Here is an 18,246-nt window from a genome sequence, read left to right as displayed (position 1 = left end):
TATATAATGAGTTAAAAAAGGTATTTAAGTATACCTTCACCAAGAAACCAGAGGCCTTCCTTCTGGGCATGGTCGGCCAGAACGTGTTAAAGAAGGATAGAACATTTTTTATGTACGCTACAACGGCGGCAAGGATACTTATTGCTAAGAGCTGGAAAACCCAAGATCTACCAACACTGGAAGAATGGCAGATGCAGCTGATGGACTATATGCAACTGGCTGAGATGACTGGCAGAATCCGCGACCTGGGAGAGGAGAGGGTTGAAGAAGACTGGAAGAAATTTAAGATTTATTTACAAAAGTACTGTTATTTGGTTGAATCCTAACAAGGAAGCCAGAGCAGAAATAACTGTCTACCATTAAATTATAATTTTTTATTTGAGTTTAACCTAAATATTGCACTTAAGAGTATAAACAAGATGATAATTTGCTTGGAAAATTCGTTTTTAATGATGAGAGTGGAAGCGGGAGACGTGAGGGAGTCCGCAATAGAATGAAAAGATGTTATGAAACCTATTTTGTTTGTTAAATATGTATCTGTAAAAAATCTTAATAAAAATTTTTATAAAAAAAAAAAAAAATAAACCACAGAGCCTAGGACTTGCCGATCAGAAGGTTGGTGGTTCGAATCCCCGTGTCGGGCTGAGTTCCCGTTGCTCGGTCCCTGCTCCTGCCAACCTAGCAGTTTGAAAGCACATCAAAGTGCAAGTAGATAAATAGGTACTGCTCCGGTGGGAAGGTAAACGGCGTTTCCGTGTGCTGCTCTGGTTCGCCAGAAGAGGCTTAGTCATGCTGGCCACATGAGCCGGAAGCTGTATACCAGCTCCCTCAGCCAATAAAGCGAGATGAGCGCTGCAACCATAGAGTCGGCCACGACTGGACCTAATGGTCCGGGGTCCCTTTACCTTACTAAATGTATTACCCACCTTTCACCAGCAGGTCCAAGGGTGGGTACAATAATTTAAAATTTATAACAGTTAAAACAGGAATAGAGTGAGTCTTGAAAGCACACATCTCAGGTGTCGAAGGTCAGGATAAAGGGGTGCATCTTTAGCATCCGCCACAAGCTGCAAGGTGAAAGTGTCAGACGTGTTTCAGTGGGGAGGGAATTCCCCAACTCATGGGCTGCCACAGAGAATGCTCTCTCCCAGGCCACCCCCACTCTCCCAGTTTCTGAGGGAGGTGGAACTGTCAAGTGGACCGCTCCACTGATTTTAACACCTGGGAAGGTCTGTAGTGAAGGAGGCAGACTTTCAGCTATTTGGGGTCTGTGTCATTTAGGACTTTAAACACTAACATGAGTGCCCTGAGTTAGGCCCAGAAAGGAACTGGCAACCATGTGCTTACCTCCATCTTAAATTCAAATTTCCTGTGGTAGATGTGTTTGTAAAAGGAGAGGGTGCAAGCATCTTTCAGGAGAGGGAGGGCAGAGGGAAAGCAAATAAATATGTTTATGTTGAACTTTATAAAACACACATTTTTCTGCCTGGACTCAGATGCCTCCTTTAGACCTGCCTAAGTCAGGCTATGTGTGTTGCGTACTGTTACGAGTTATTATTCCAAGCAAGCTGTGTTTACTTAATGTGACTGGTCTTGATCTGTGCATTTCTAATGAAGACCTGTCTAGTATACCTTACTGAGCATGAAGATTCACCCTATAGTTTTTGCTCTGTGCTGAAATTGTCTGCTTAAGAGAACAGAGGGCTCACCCTGACTTCTGATGGTCCCACCACTTTCCTCCAGGGAAACCCACTCTTTAGCACTGAATCGGAGCAAATGTCAGTTGGGTTTTCCGCAGACTGACGTTTGCTCCGATTCAGTGCTAAAGAGCAGGTTTTCCTGGGGAAAGCAGCAGGGTGAATGGAAAACCACCTGGCTCTGTTCTTTCTAAGCACGAGACAAGCAGAAGCCAGCACGAGTCCTGAATGAGGATCTTTCAGAAATGATTTGAGAAACTTTCCTTGATTAGCCTTGGCTAACTGATTGAGCTGCAAACATTTTTAAACCCCCCCCCCCCATCCACCATGTTGCTACAATATAAATAGCATGATCCCATATTTTATTTTGTTAAAGGTGATGTAGGGGGAGTCTAGCAATCAGCTGTGCAACCTTGGTTTAAACCAGTGTTTCCCAAACTTGGGTCGCCATCTGTATTTGGACTACAACTCCCATCATCCCTAGCTAGCAAGACCAGTGGGCAGGGATGATGGGAATTGTAGTCCCAGAACAGCTGGATACCCAAGTTTGGGAATCACCGGTTTAAACCTAAGTGCTATTGGGAAGCGGGGCATCTTGTTTGAGGCTTTTTAGTTTAGAGAAAAGGCGAGTAAGATGATGCTGTATAATATTATGTATGATGTGGAGAAAGTAGAAAAGAGAAAAGTCTTCCTCAAAATACTAGAACTCACTGGGGACAGCCAACAAAACTGAATATTGGAAGATCCAGGACAAAGAAGTTGCCAGCTGCAGCAAATAAATAAGAGCTGTAGATTCATGGCTAAGTACAACAAGTTAAGACGTTGATCCAATGAGTGACACAGACACCCTGCCCTGTACCTTCTTTTTGAAGAGTGGGCAGGCATAGAACTCAGCACAGCAAGCGGTCCAGTCCAAGGACTGGGCAAGCAGACAGACACTCCTTTGAGTGGGTTGGGCTTATCCTTGTCTTTGTGTCCTTGGAGTTGGCTCTCAGGTATCTCCTCCTCTGAAGGAGGCCCCTCAAGGACAGGAGGGGGTGCCAAGTGTGGCTTCTCAGAAGGATGCATTTGACTAGGGCTGTCCAGCCCTGCAGGAGAAAAACACTCCTCTGCCAATTTGCTTGGACCTAGTCCCAACTCTCTTTTCCCCCAGACTACTGGCCTCTTCTCCAGACTCAGGCACGTCTTGGGAACCCGATTCCACCCTCCCCATTCTGCCAGGATCCCTCCCCAGGGTCATCCTGAGCCCCTCCTCCTAGACAACTTCGCAGGACTCACGGCAATACCTCCCTCAAAACGGAATCTCTATTGAAAGATTAGTTTCTTTATAATCCCCATTTGGTTTTCTTCTCCCTTGCCTTCTCAAGTAATAAAGTTCCATCTAGCCTTCATGAGGAAAATGATACATGGCGACTCGGAGTGGATTTAGGAAGGTGGGTCCCACTGATAGGTTTTCCCCCGGGAAAGAAGCGGAACTTAAAATGTCAAACACCAGAAGCTTTATCTGAACAATTTGTTCAAGCGGGAGCCCCAAGGCCACCTCAGGCAGCTGCAAGTCTGTGTTGCTTCACTGCAGAGCCCAAGGCCTCCTTGCCTGATTCATTTATAGGGCAGTAATTGGTCTGAAGTGACTGCTTCAATAACAGCACTTTGGCTAAAGTGGAAAATTGCAAGTTGCCTCCAAAGATTATCTACTTCCTAGGAAAGGGGGAAAAGTATCTTTTTATTGTCCGCTAACTTCCTTAAGCTGCTCCCCCAAAATCATGGCTTGTCACCTTGAAGAGCATTTTGCCAGCAACGTTTCTGTCTCTGCTTATTAAAAAAAGAAAAATCTTCCAGGGCGAAACCAAGAGATGTTTACAGGGATGGTTCAGCTGTAAATCAGGCTCACCGAGGAAGTGCAGATGGACTTGAGGAATCTGTCTCCATATCTCTATAAAGTAATGATGGCCTGGTCTTGAACTTGATCATTCTGTAGAGTTTGGGCCTTTTTGCCTCAAAAACATCACTTTATTTTTAAATGGCAGGCTGGTGTGATGAAAAACTTTGACCAGGTGTGAGGTACTTTTTGGCCCTTCAATGGTTGCTGAACTACAGCTCCCAGCAGCCCCAGCAAGCATGGACAGTGGACAGAGATGATGGGAGTTGTGGTTTTGCAATATCTAGAGAGCCAAACGTTTCCCACACCTGGCTTAGACCAAGGACGATAGCTCTTCATGTGGTGGATATTGTGTGAGACTGGAGACAGACGGGATCTGGGTTCAAATCCCCACTGAGCTGTATGCGTGACCACCAAGAGTGGGACTCATTAGTATAACCCCACTTCCCCTTCATGCATTGACAGAAAGTGTGTGGCATTCATATAACTCAGTACTATCTACACCAGGCATAGGCAAACTTGGCCCTCCAGATGTTTTGGGACTACAATTCCCATCATCTGTTCTGTTAGCTAGGGATGATGGGAGTTGTAGTCCCAAAACATCTGAAGGGCCGAGTTTGCCTATGCCTGGTTTACACTGACTGGCAGTGGTTCTCAAGGGAGGGAGTTTTGTCCCAGCTCTACCCAGAGATGCCCAGGATTGAACTCTGGACCTTCTGCATGCAAACCAAATGTTCTACTACTGAATTGCAGTGTTTGCCTTGGAGTATCTTTCAGGGATACCTGACTCCTAGCTTGCGCCATTGGAGCATGTTAAAGTGTTGAGACAACTACACAGCCTTGATGAGATCATAGCTGCTAAAAGTAATCAAGAAGGGGGCGTTTCTCACGCAATTCATCATCTGCACAAATATATGAGTGCATGGCTAGGCGCAGGAGTCTTAATAAGTATTGGTCAGTGAGTTTGTGCTGGTCAGGCTGATGGGAGTTGGTCCAAAACATCTGGAGGCCACCAAGTTGGCGAAGGCTGGTATACGGACTGTGGCACCTGGCAAAAGTGCAAGCAGCACTGCAGAAATGGTTGCATGCTACACAGCGGCATAGAGAAAATTAGCAGGCCTTTGCACGTGATGAAGGACCAACCTACATATGACACAATGAGGAGCAAACATTTGCAATTTCCACTCATGTTTCGGTTTTGGTTGGAATTCTCCGACATCTGTAAGGCTAACGCATCATGTAGCTCAGTTCTTAGCCAACCAAACACTGCCAAAGAACATGCGCTTCTAACAGTAGGACACATCCGTTGGTTCAGGAGCAATTTTCCATCACCCCAGGATTGTTCATGACTTCATCTGTGTAGAAATGATCACATTTTGTGGGGAGAGGGTAAGTGAGACTGAGTCCGCTGGCCATGCCCCAAGCAGCACTACTGGATCTTCATATGCTGCAGATATATAAGCAGAGCTTGTTGTTCGGTTTGGGTAGATAGGTAGATGTTGCAGGATGGACCTTTTGGCCGTGATCCTATTCTGTTTCCTTGCCTCCATTTCTCCATGGGTGATTGCATGAACAATTCTATAGCTTTCCTTCATCTGTACTCAGTGGCTTTGCCAAAGGAACAGTTGACCTCAGCTGGATCTTAGTAGCTCCATTAATGAATGGTTGGATGAAATTCCATGGTCTGCTAGGTTAGATGACCTTGGATGGTTTAAAAGTTATTCAAGGGACCTTTCTAACATTTCAGCCCCAATCACATCAAGGCACAGCAACCTCTTCTGTAAGAAAGGGTCACTGCTAGAGAAATTACAAAAAAGCAGCCAAAAGCTAGGAACCATTTATTACTAAAGTTTCTGTGGGTTGTTCATGATGAAGATCTTCAGAGAGTCAGGCTTGACTGCCCAGATACGGATATGAAAAAACATTGCCCATTCCTCTAAGTTTGAAAGCTTTTTTTTTTTTAAGGCAGTAGTTCCTCTGCTCCACAAAAAGGAAATTAATTTCTGTTGTGCTGCTAGCCCTGTTCCAGCTGCCTCTAAAGACACTGTCAGCAATGCTCTTCAGAACAGGCAGCTGGCCATTTTTGTGCCCACCCACTCCCCACCCGTAATTGCACTTTAAAAATAAAATCTTTATTGCTTTGAGTTGGGTAGGTTGAGCTGGGCAGAAGAGGCAATATTGCAATAGCAGGTAGAGAGATGTCCAGAGACTCGAACCTTAATAGGATAGAAGTTGTACCGGTTCCTGCAAAAAAAAAGCAATTGTCGCCTGCCAGAGGCAGTATGCCTTTGAATACCAGTTCCTGGGTATTACAACTAGGGAGAGTTGCTGTTGCACTCGGGTCCTGCTTGTGGGCATCTGATTGGCCACGGTGAGAACAGGATGCAGGGAGTGTGTGCATATTTCTAGGCTTCAGTGCTAGTGTGGACCCTCCCAGACCCCTTGGTTTTTATCTGGGACCCTCCTTTAGGTGCACCCTTTAAGGGACAGGGCCTTTTCTGTGGCGACCCTGCTTTGGAATGCTTTCCCCAATGAGGTCTGTCTGTTACCATCATTAGCATCCTTTCAGTGCCGGGTAAAAACTTCTCTCTTCTCCCAGACAGCTTTGCAGTGATTTTGCTGTCTATTATTGTACATTTTGCTGCTGTTTTATGTCTTGTTATTGTATGGCCTTTGTTGCAATGCATTGTCTTTAATTTTACATTGTGTTTTGCACTCTTAAAATTTTGTAACCCCCCTTGGGCACTCCTAACGTGCCAGTCAACCACAAGATTGAAATGACATTGATGATGACCTCCACTGCTTTCCTCCACAGCCTTGTAGACAATAGCTGTGTTACAGGATGCAGGCCGGGCATGTACCTGATCAAGGAGCCAGTACGATGTGAGGGATGCCAGTCAAACTGCCGGACATGCGTGGGTATGTTGTGTGAAGTAGTTACAAGAGGCAGGTAGTACGTGGGAAACATCAGCTTGTTGATCTGAATTGTTGCAAGCTTTGCATGTCCTTCACTGCAGAGAAGAATAAAGCCAGCCTGTAGGAGTTGCAGAAATGAAAGCTACTGGGTGTGCGGCTCCACCAATGAGGGAGTGTTGTCCTGGTTGGCCCTTGGCTTCTTCTCTCTTTGGGCCAATTCACATATGATCCCAAACCATGGTTTGGTTTTACCATGAGCCAGCCTATAGGCCCATGCTTTTTCTGACTCCCTGGGTCATGGGCAGTCAGTTCCTTGGCTTCCATTTCTTGTTTGGAGTGCAGGCACAAACCATAGCTGATGAAATGTAATGGCAAATGTATGGTTTGCTATGGACCAGGAAGCTAGCTAGGGCTGATGGGAGTTGTAGTACAAAACATTTGAAGGGCACCAAGTTGAGGGGAGGCTGCTCTAGTGCATATGTAGGAAGGAGCTGTCCCTAATACATTGGGCCAGTTGGAACACGTCAAGTTGTCACTCAGAATTTTTTGTGCTGGCTGGGGTTGTAGACCACAACATCCAGAGAGGACCAGAGAGGTTGTGGCAGGCTGTTTTAGACTGAAAAGCCAATGGAGTTTCTAAACGAGAAAATAGGTGTCTGCCTGTGGAGCATTGAGCTCTGTATCTGTTTTAAGTCAAGTCTGCCTTCAGATTCTTATTTCTAAGGATTGCATCCAGCTAAGATCTAATCAAATTAGATTAACTAAAAATAATGAACCTAAGTTAATCATGTCCATTAATTTCAATGGATCTACTCTTGAGTAAAGCTAGGATTGGGTACAACCCCAAAGAGTCCTAGGCCCTCTTCACACACCTTCTGGTTTGCCAGCTCACAAGGAAAAACAGCCAACCCTTCATATTTAAACCATAGAAAATTTCCACAATCCAACTGGATTTCGCTCTGCCAGGGCCAGCATCACACGTGGGCATGGCTGGGCAGAGGGGCCACTGACAAGAGCCCCCTGCACCTGTTGCAGTGTGAATGTAGACTCACTGGGGAACAAGGGGGAGGGTTGTGCTGCCCGAGGGCCCACCAGAACCTACTCTCTGTTGTGCAGTTTGTAAATCAAAAGGTGCGTTCAATGTAACATTACTTGAACAAAGCTAAAAAAGTTAATTTATATTTTACTAATGACATGAGTGCCTGAGACAGACAGACTCCTTTCTACTCCATCACATATTCTGGATGTGTTTCCAGAAGACTTTAAAATATATATATGTGATTGGAGTATTGTTGTTTGTATTCCTTCTGCTTTAAAGATAGAAGTCTTACCTTTCATGGGACTCAAAGGGAGCCATATGAAAAGCCTGTAAGAAGCACAGCACAAGAGAGCTTTTTGAGTACATAAAAGTGTCAGTGCTTCAAAATCTGTACGTTTGCATGGGAAGCTTGTGTGGTGTCCCACTGAGAATTTGCTTCGGTTTCCAGCTTGCTCTGCCCCAGACCAGTAATAATTCAAGAGCAAATGCACTTTTAAAAAAACAAAGAAAATCTACAAAACTCAGAGTGAACACAAGGCATGTGCTGAAATCCTTTTTTTTTTCTATTGAAAGCTGGGCAATCTTCCCTTTCCAGAGCGTATGGCCACGATCCAAAGAGCTACTTTATGTATGCCCAAGGGCTTGCGTGAACTTAAAGCAAATTGTCACGCGTTTGAACAGCAGAATTCTGAGCAGCAGAATTCACAATTGTTGAGTTTCAGGTGCAAATTTGTGGAGCACTGGGTGCACCCTGCTGCTCAGGTTCCCTGTTCCAACCTTCCCCTCCAAATGTTTTTGACTACAACTCCCATCAGCTCCAGACAACACTGTCAATGGTCAGTGATATTGAGAGTTGTAGTTTTGTGCCCCCCAGAAAGGACGTGTCAGCATTTCATGCTGGGATGCTACCACCAGACCATAAACCTCCTTTGTCCGATCCCAGATTGCCAACCGCATACATGCCAGCTTTGAGGGAGCGCAAAGCTCAACTTCACTGGTATGTTCATATACACTCTTTTTATGGCCTGAGTGGCTCTGCTACCCGAGTCCTACAATTTGGAGTCCCCCAAGTCATTTGTTCCATGCCAGAAACATTTTGTCTTTGCAGCTGCCCCTTTAATGGCCTGGTCTGTAGCCAAATCGCAATTGAGAGAGACTTGTGCTTTTTCCACGAAATGTACTCAGAACAAGTCAGTCTGTCCCTGCCTGTAAAATGCTTTCTCCTGCACTGCCACCAGCCACGCGGGACTCTGCCATCGGCCACATGTTGTAATCAAGCCTCTTCAACACATATATCCCAAATGGCTTTTGGTCTCCAGACAGAATGCTCAAGTGCAATTCTCAAAATTTGCGATGTTCAAGGATTTGTGGTTCTTTACAAGGTGCAGTTGATTCAATCTGCACGTCTTTATAATTAACCTTCTGCTTTCTTCCTCCCCACCCCCCTTTATGAGTGTGGGGAACAGTTTGTAAACAGCAGGTGGTTAGAAAGCTCTCTCTGTGTTAGAGAGCCAGTGTGGTGTAGTGACTACAGTGAAGGAGCAGTAATGGAGAGACCCAATTTCAAGCCCTCACTCAGCCATGAAACTCTCAGTGAGCTTCCTTCAGCCATCTCTCAGCCTAACCTATCTCACAAGGTTGTTGTGAGGATAAAACGAAAGGTGGGAAGAAACATGTGTGCGCCATCCTGAGCTCTTTAGGAAAAGAATGAGAGGTTTGATGAAATAAGACTTGAATAACACACAGCCTGAACTTGTGTGGTAAACTGAAGGTGGCTATTGACCATGATGCAGTTAGGCTGTTGCTCTATCCTTCTCTCTCTCTATTGATAAGCTCAGCATTAGCAGTTAAAGAGTGACAGACAGCTTAGGAGTGGAATTGCCAAGTGGACGGTACTCCCTTAAATTCTGAAAGAGCAGGTAGGTTTCTATGACCCAGAAGCTTGGCACCTTGAGTGCTTCAAGACGTTTGCAGATTAATCGCCTGCTCGTGTTCAAACTAAGCTCTACAAGGGCTAGGAACATCCTTTTCTTAAAGAACAAATCTGAGGAATCCAAATTTCTGCTTGCATGAAATGGCAAAAGACGCCCTAGCAGTAGCTAGCTGGTATGTAAGCTGTAGATTTTTTGCATTAGGGTGTCCTTGGAGAGATGAAGCTTCTCTGGCTCATGTTTATCTTCCTGCTGGAAGGAAACCAAGGCAGATTCCTCCTGCTGTCTTGTTAATGTCACATTAATATTTTTTTTTAAAGCAAACAAACCTCACAATGATAGCAGCTTGTACTTCCATTGTATTGTAATCTCACAGAAATTCATATGAATTCCTCCTCCATTTACGTTTAGTCTTTTCAAAAGACCCCGAGCACTTTGCCTTGGATGATAGTCCTTGGCCACCAGCATGAATCACACCAGATTCTCCATTCTTCTAAGCCATAGAAAATCAAAAGTGATTCATTCACACTGGTATCCAAGAACTGTCGTCCTGTTGCACATTAACAAAGGCAAAATGATGAGAATCTTAAGCGCTCTAGCAACTCATTTCTTCTCCCTTAGGAGTAGAGCAGCAAGCAGATTCCTCGCCTCCATTATCCCCCAGTTTGCACCCGGTACAGTCATTGTCTTACCAAACTGATGTGCTTGTTTTTCCCATGCTCCTTAGGGCCGGGCCGAGAGGAATGCATCCAGTGTGCCAGGAACTCGCACCTGCACGAGTGGAGGTGCGTCCCAACATGCGGCGAAGGCTTTTACCCTGAGGAGTTGCGCGGGCTCCCCCACAAGGTCTGCAGAAGGTAGGAGAGCAAGCAGTTTTGGCAACCCGGTTCTGACGATGAACGTTGGAAGGTTCGGGACAGATAAAAACGCTACTTCAGACTGTATACTCCCACAGGCAGGTGTAATGGCTATCAACTTGGTTGGCTTTAAAAGAGGATTGGACAAATGGATGGAGGACAAAGGCTATCAGTGGCTCCTAGCCATGATGGCTTTGCTCTGCCTCCATGGTTGTTGGAGGCAGTAATGCTTCTGAGTACCATTTGCCGGAAACAGGAGGAAGGGAAAGTACTCTTGTGCTTGGGTCCTGCTTTCAGGTTTCCCACGGGCATTTGGTTGGCCACTGTGAGAGAGGTGGGCCATTGGCCTGATGCAGCAGATTCCATTTATGTCCTTGTATCCTTTTGTGAAAGTAGCGTGGGAGCAAGCATTAGCCCTCACCAAGCACTCTGCTTTGACATAATACAAACAAGGATCTCTCTTCTTGACTCAAAGCAGCTCTGTTGTGGTCAGATTTAAGGAGGAGATAATTGTCATAATCAAATTTATTCCTCTTAGTCTACCACGTGGTATACCAAGTTGATAGTGTCCTCTTTTAACCTCCTGCAACATCTCTTTCCACAACAAGGAAAGAACTGAGCGGTGAATTCCTACAGAATGGCATTTAGCCAAGACCCCTCACACGCCTCCCCTTCTCTCCAGGAACCAGGCTCAGATACTGAGCATATGTTACGCATAAAGGGTCACAAGTTCAAAGCCCCACATCTCCAGAAAGGCGTCTTAGCTCCCTCCCAGACCATGACAATGGAGGCTCTTCCTTGAGAGTAAGGAAGAGAGATATCTATTGAAGCAGAGGAGACTTACAAGCTCAGCAACAGGTAGTCATGGCAGCCATGGCCCTCAGGCATAGAATTGTAGAGGTGGGAGGGATTATGAGGGTCATATATTCCAACCCCCTGCCATGCAGGAATCCTTTGCTCAACGTGGGGCTCAAACCCATGACACCGTGTTTTAAGAGTCTCGAGCTTTACTGACTGAGCTATACTAGGAAAGACGAGACTAGCCAAGCTAGAAGCAGTGGTCCATGGTTAAGGAGTCCCGAGATCAGGGTAAGGAGTTTTGGACTACACAGGAGCAACAGAACTGTCCTGGTGGGTTGGCATGGCTCTTGTGCTGGATACAATGCAGGGACAGCAATGTCTGAATGGGAGACCTCAAATTCTCTGTATAGGAAGAGAGTTTGGGTAGGGCTGTGGGATAAGCTAGTGGTCAGATATGTCTACCCTCCTTCCATCTGTGCCAAGGATTGGAAACATCTGCATGTTGGCTGGACTCCAGCTTCCTCAGTCCCAGCCAACATGGTCAGTGGTTGGGGATGATGGGAGTTGTAGTCCCTCAAAACCTGGAGGGCTGTGGGCTCCATGCCTTAGTTTGGATTATGGGCACGCAACTAGCTACTAGAAAGAGTTGCCTTTTTCATCTCTTACTCAGATGTGAAGATAACTGTTCAAGTTGTGACAGCTCGGGAAGAAAATGTCTCCGGTGTAAAGAAGGCTTTAGCTTGCTTAGTGGCTCATGCATTGCTAGCGACAGATGCCACAATGGTATGTATTCGCATGGACGTCTATTAAAGATGGGCAGATCTAAACCATACATTTAAAGCACATCCAATGCACATTTGAAGCACATGACTTCCTCCAAATAATCCTAGAAGCGTTTTTGGTTAAAAAGTGTGTGCTGGGAATTGTATTGCTGTGAGGGGGAAATGAGACTTCCCAGGATCCCTTGGGGCTAAGTCACATGCCCTTTAAATGTTTGGTGTGGCTCTGCCCAAGTACCCTCATAGTCAGACAATATAACACACACCTGACTAGCCACTGATAAGGCTGCATCCACACCATGCATTTAAAGCACATGCCTTCCCCCAAAGTATCCTGAGAACTGTAGTTTACTCCCCACAGAGCGACAATTCCCAGCACCACTAACCAACTACAGTTCCCAGGGTTCTTTGGGGTAGATCATGTGCTTTAAATTATACTGTTAATACAGTCTCTGTCCCCCTTTGCTTGGTTCCATCACAGCAGTTGAAAGATGATGCAGCTGGGGAGCAAAGGGGGGGAAAACCCCGTGCAGCTCAAATGGAACTAGATTTTAGTACAGTGGTGCCCTGCAAGACGAACGCCTCGCAAGACGAAAAACCTGCTAGACGAAAGGGTTTTCCGTTTTGGAGGCGCTTCGTAAAACGAATTCCCCTATGGGGTTGCTTCGCAAGACAAAAAAAATCTTGCATCCCCCAGCGGTTTTTTTTCGCTTTTTTCGCCCTTTTCTTAAGCCGCTAAGCCGCTTATCAGCTGTTCCGCTGATAAGCCGCTTAACAGCTGATCCTTGACAGCTGTAGCGCTAATCCGCTAAGCTGTCAATGGGCTTGCTTCGCTAGACGAAAAAACCGCTAGACGAAGAGAATCACGGAACGGATTCTTTTCGTCTTGCGAGGCACCACTGTATCAGATTGGAGGGCATCTAGGGAAGAAATGTGATGGGACTTTAGGAACTAACATTTCGATTGCATCATTACTAGTTCTGCATACCTACATTCCCTAGAATCTCATCCTTGTCTTCGGCCAGATGTTGCTCATTCTTCACTCCCTTCTTGCATCAGGAACTTGCGGCAATTTTAATTACTTTTGAGGTTGAGATTTCATATTTATGGAATATATAATGAACTTTACTGAAATTTAACTTTGGGGCAGCAGGCGGTAGAGAAGAATCAGTGACCTGAAAACGTGCAGGTAAGGTAAGAAAGAAAAAAAATTCCTGTAATTTCTCCTGGCACAGAATTTGCATGGAGCTGTTTTAAGAATCGACTGCTGAAGGATGGGAGAAATTGGCATATTCCAAGTCTATACATGATGTTGCTGAAAAACATTTTTATATCTCTTTCTTAAATTCAGCCCGTCTGTCATTGCACCCTTTGTCAGCTGTTTCAATATCAGGAGATATCCCTAAAAAGGGACAGACTGACCGAGCTTTCCTTACCCACCTCGGGGTTCATCCACACTTCCTGTTTGTTCCGCTGCTTTCCCCCAGGGAAAGCCACTATTTACTGCTGAATTTGACATCACTCACCTTTTCTGTGGAGTTACATTTGTTCCAGTTCCAGCGGCAAAGCCTGGGCTTCCTCTGGGAAATTGGCGGGGCAAACTGAAAACTGCTGGACCCGTGCTCTCTAGGCAGGGGGCAAGGGGAAGTGTGGAGGCCTGCAAGGGAACCTCTTGCTTTGGCTCTGTGGCAGCACAATAAAATGAGCTTGTGGGACATCTGAAGGCAACCCTGTTTCGGGAAGTTTTCAATGTTTGATCTTTTATCGTGTTTTTAATATTTTGTTGGAAGCTGCCCCGAGTGGCTGGGGAAACCCAGCCAGATTGGTGGGGTATAAATAATAAATTATTATAGACAGTACTGAACTAAGTGGACCCAGCAGTCTGACTCTATATATGGCATCTTCCTTTGTGGTGTGGGCACAATGGACAGCCAGGGTTCAGAGCTACAATAACTCATCCCCACCATCCTTCAATTTTTCCATATTATCCTAATGCTGCGTGAGGTCGTTTTGTCCCTTCCCTTCCCTTCTTGCTCATCCCCTTGTACGACTCAACTGTGTTGGTGCATCTGTGCAGTACTTGAGCAGAAGTCTGTTGTGTAGTGGTTAGAGTGTCGGGCTGGGACTTGGGAGACCAGGGTTCACATTCCCACCCTGCCATGGCCAGTCACTGCCTCTCGGCTTAACCTACCTCACAGGATCATTGCGGGGAGTTAACAGAGATAGGGGAGAACTATGTACGCCACTTTGAGCTCACGGGGGGAAAGGTTGGGATATAAATATGATAGGTAGAAGGATTAGATAAATATTTCCATTCTGAAGTCTATGTATGTATAAGAGCTATGCTCATGAAACGCACATGGCTCTCCCCATCTTGAAACTCTCCAACAGATGGATGAGCTGCTTTTTTCCGTTATCTCTCGTGTAGCAGAATAGCTCTTGCTGTGCTTTTTCCAGTCCTACTTTGTTTGGCTAAAATGCTAATCCAATTTCTTTTCCCCTCTCCTCCCTCTTTCCAAATGTATGTATGCTCTCCCAGCTGATGAGGTCTTCTGCGAGATGGTGAAATCCAACAAACTCTGTGAGCGCAAGCCATTTATACAGTTTTGCTGTCGGACGTGCCTCTTGGCTGGCTGAGCCGAAGATTTTAATATCCGCCCTCTGGAGGCCCTGTTGTGCCAGTTCCCTATGACAAAGTCTCCCTTCTCCTCCCTCTCTACCCCTACCCCCCCCACACACTTTGGGAAGCTTCACCCAGCGCTGACTGAAGCTTCGGCTTGCAATTCAGACCACTTTAATATTGCCTGCCAGTCTGGTTTTTACAGTGCCACACACCTGGTTAACACCCAAGCCTAGGTAGCATCCTTGTTTTGCTTGTTGCATCTTAAAAGAAATAAATAAAAATAAATAAAAATGCAGATGGGAACACAAATCCTTATTGGACATGTCTTGCAAATGGAGAGTGACCAAAGTCCACATGCCCAGCTTCATTCAAAATAATCAACCCTCCCAAATAGTATCCAGGCAGGTGACTGGGCAGATTTAAGGTATTTCTGCACTTTTGAGAAGAAAAGGGCACCTCTTGCCCACCCATCCCAAAAGAATGTACAGCCCTTTAGCTGTACAGTGATTGAGTTTTCTTCCAGTGCTACCCTGGCTTGATGCACTTCACCCCAGCAATGTTGTGGTGAAAAATAAGGACAATCCCCAGTTGCCTTTTAGGAGCAAAATTGGCCTTAGCAAACTTGCAACTTGGCAGTCACCAAAGAGGCGATCCCAGAGTTGGCAGGAAGAGGTGAGAGCGGTCTTTGTCTAAGCCCCAAGTGTCCACCTTTACTGCAAGCTGTTCTGAGTAGCCGAATCCTTCCTAAGTGACTGTTGGGAACCTGGTAGCCCTGAGCACCCTGCAGGATTGAAGCCTTCACCGTGAAATTGCTGGGAATAAATTCATCTCTTGTCTGCAGACACAGACTAGAATAATTTCCTCTCCGCAACAAAAGGTTATTTCTGCCCTCCTCCCCCTCCCCAAATGTTTGCATCTCCTAGCTTTTTCAGCTTTGATTGATGGCTTCATTTTTCTGGCCTACCACAACTTGCTGACAAAACCTTTCCTGTCTAATGACAGCTCAGTGACTTTAGTAAGCAATCCCTTCCAGGAGACGTTCTATTTAGCCAGCCAGGAGGGAAGAGAAACAACCAATTGTACCGAATGGCGCTATACAACACATCTGAATGTATTCACTATACATATAAATATATATATATACATATAATAATATATATTTTTTAGTTTGTTGTGTGGTGTTTATATAATTGTGTTTAAATATATTTGGCTATGTTGTCTTACAGAATTTTTTTTAAAAAGTAACTTATACAGTCATTGCCTTTATTCACAGAAATTTTAAATTATTTTTTACAGGGACAGACCTTTTTTTTATGTGTCTCCTTCCCTTCCAGTGACATCTTTGTAAGTTTCAACAAAAATGTCCCTTTTCCCCTTCTTCAGACATTTGTAAACAACACTTCTCTTTTTTCTTATAATGCCTGTTCTGATTCGCGTTGTTGGCTGTTTTAATAAGTTAAACCTTCAGCCCATGAAATTGGCGGTAAAACATTAATTGGCTCTTAACAAAGTGAGTTTTCTAAGCTTTTTTTTCCTGGCTAAAATTAACTGACATGACCGTACTGCTTTAGACCCATGTGCTCTCAAACTTGGCTTGAATGAATAGTGAAAGCCAACACAGTGTTTCTGATGTGATCAATGGCAAGAAGTTGACAAGGCAACCACACCATGAATAAAATGTTTATAGTCCTGATGAGTTATTCTGTACTTACCCCACCCCGAAGCAACCAAAGTAAATTGCTTTATTTTACTATGAATATCCTATTTCTGTGTAGTCTTTTAATTACCATCTGGAGGGGGATCAACGACCTATATTTATTGATGAGATGCACACACAAAAATCCATTGAGATGTGATTCATCTTGTAGATTATTCCCAGTGAGTGAGCTAATGACCCTCAGCATGATTCAAGGTGCCTCTAATTTAGGGATGGGGAATCTGTGTCTCTACAGATGTTGGATTATGACTTCCATAATCCATGGCCATGCTGGCTGAGGTTGATGGATTTTGGAGTCCATCATAATCTGGAGGGTCACAGGGTCCCTATGCTTGCTCTAACAGGGCAGCTGGTCTTAAAAATATTGTTGATTATTTCTAATGTAGGAATTTCAGAAGATACATGGTGGGCCATGGAAAAGTGCACCAGATTCAACTAACTGGCCCTCCCAGCTGAAGCCCGTGCAGTGACTTCCACTAGCACAATGAGGCTTCCCTTCTCTCCTCCCACTGTTCGCCCCCAGGAGGGTGGGGGGTTCAGGAGAAGCCCCCAGAACAGCATGTGTGAGGAAAAGAAAAATCCATCCATCCGGCAAGAAGAAATGCTTGCTCTCATGGACCATTTTAGCACAACGTTGACTGCTGCCCAGAATCCCGGACTAGATGGGCTTTTGTTCTGATCCTCTTATTTCTCAGTCAGGAGAAAATACCTCTTCTGAGGTCCTATAAGCCGGGGTAGCTGCTGTGTTTCAAGTATTGGTGGGCAGTATCTGGATAGCAGGTGACACATGTGCATTATATATATATATATGTTCCCCCTTCAGAACTGTTCCTGTTCAAATGCTAATTTCATACCCTCCAACATTTCTCTGATGAAAATAGGGACGTCCTAAGGGAAAACAGGACATTTGGGGATCAAATCAGAAACCGGGACAGCTTCTGTTAATCCAGGAATGTCCCTGGAAAATAGGGACACTTGAAGGTGTCTGTATTTGGTCCATTAGCAGCTTTATCAAAACTAGGTGCAAGAACCTATCATGAATACCTCCCTTGTTCTCTTGGAACGGCAGTGGCACCCAGCTCAGAGATTCTGGAACTGAGTTCCAGCTGAAAAAAAGCCCTATATGTATATAGGCCTCCTAGTGGCAACCCATAATACTGATCGGGCCTGCAGCCACTTGCTGTATTTACACAAATCTAATGTGCCATTGAATCTAATGCACACCCTAATTTTCGCAACGTAATTTGGCATTACATTCGAGTAAATACAGTAACTTTGGTGACTATGGACAGGCCTGTATCACCAGGTGCTCCTGGGCCATCTGCTAGCCCCAAAGTAACTTCTACTTGTCAGCTGCTTGGACAGGAGACCATGTGGGAACCATATGGAAGCTACTCAAAGCTCTTCAAAGTGTAAGCACGGCTGATAAATAAAAATAAATCCCGACGAGAAACCCTGACATCTGGCCTGCGCGCTTCATAATCCACGGGGCAAAAATGCAGCCCATCAGCCATTTATGGTGGACCTTGGAAAATCTGGCGCCCTGCTTGGAATTACAAAAATGGTGTGTGCGCGATTTGTGTTCATTTGACAACTGTGAGGGAGGCTTGACTTGCCGACGAAGAGAAAGGATTGTTTCAGAAGTATGCCTGTGTTTAAACTGAAGGGAAGGCTGGCTGCTCAATTTGCGTTAAGCTCAATAACAGGAAAGTACAGTGGTACCTCGGGTTAAGTACTTAATTTGTTCCGGAGTTCCGTTCGTAATCTGAAACTGTTCTTAACCTGAAGCACCACTTTAGCTAATGGGGCCTCCCGCTGCTGCTGCGCCACCGCCGCACAATTTCTGTTCTCATCCTGAAGCAAAGTTCTTAACCCAAGGTACTGTTTCTGGGTTAGCGGCGTCTGTAACCTGAAGCGTATGTAACCCGAGATACCACTGTAGATACAACTATTTTTATTTCTTTTTAGTTACAGAAACATTTTAGTTTCCTAAGGTTGCAGAGTTGT

The 18,246-nt window shown here is 45.2% G+C and overlaps 2 protein-coding genes across 6 annotated transcripts in view; one reads left to right on the top strand and one right to left on the bottom strand.

Annotated features, from left to right (window-relative positions):
- The window catches only part of PCSK6 (proprotein convertase subtilisin/kexin type 6), a 131,200-nt gene extending 114,921 nt beyond the window's left edge, over positions 1-16,279 (top strand). For all 5 annotated transcript variants that reach the window (XM_081888486.1, XM_081888487.1, XM_081888488.1 and 2 more), the window contains 4 exons: positions 6,392-6,495; positions 10,190-10,319; positions 11,791-11,903; positions 14,439-16,279. In XM_081888486.1, the coding sequence (XP_081744612.1) occupies positions 6,392-6,495; positions 10,190-10,319; positions 11,791-11,903; positions 14,439-14,536 (445 nt within the window). In that variant the 3' untranslated portion in view covers positions 14,537-16,279. The remainder of the gene's footprint in view (positions 1-6,391; positions 6,496-10,189; positions 10,320-11,790; positions 11,904-14,438) is intronic.
- LOC309356816 (F-box and leucine-rich repeat protein 13-like) overlaps positions 1-18,246 on the bottom strand; it is a 243,429-nt gene that overhangs the window by 205,693 nt on the left and 19,490 nt on the right. The window lies entirely within an intron of this gene.

Source organism: Podarcis melisellensis (assembly GCF_964234715.1).
Source record: "Podarcis melisellensis genome assembly, chromosome: 14".
NCBI classification, from domain to species: domain Eukaryota; kingdom Metazoa; phylum Chordata; class Lepidosauria; order Squamata; family Lacertidae; genus Podarcis; species Podarcis melisellensis.
Note: the sequence above shows the minus strand (reverse complement) of the source record. Positions and strands in the feature narration are given on the sequence as shown.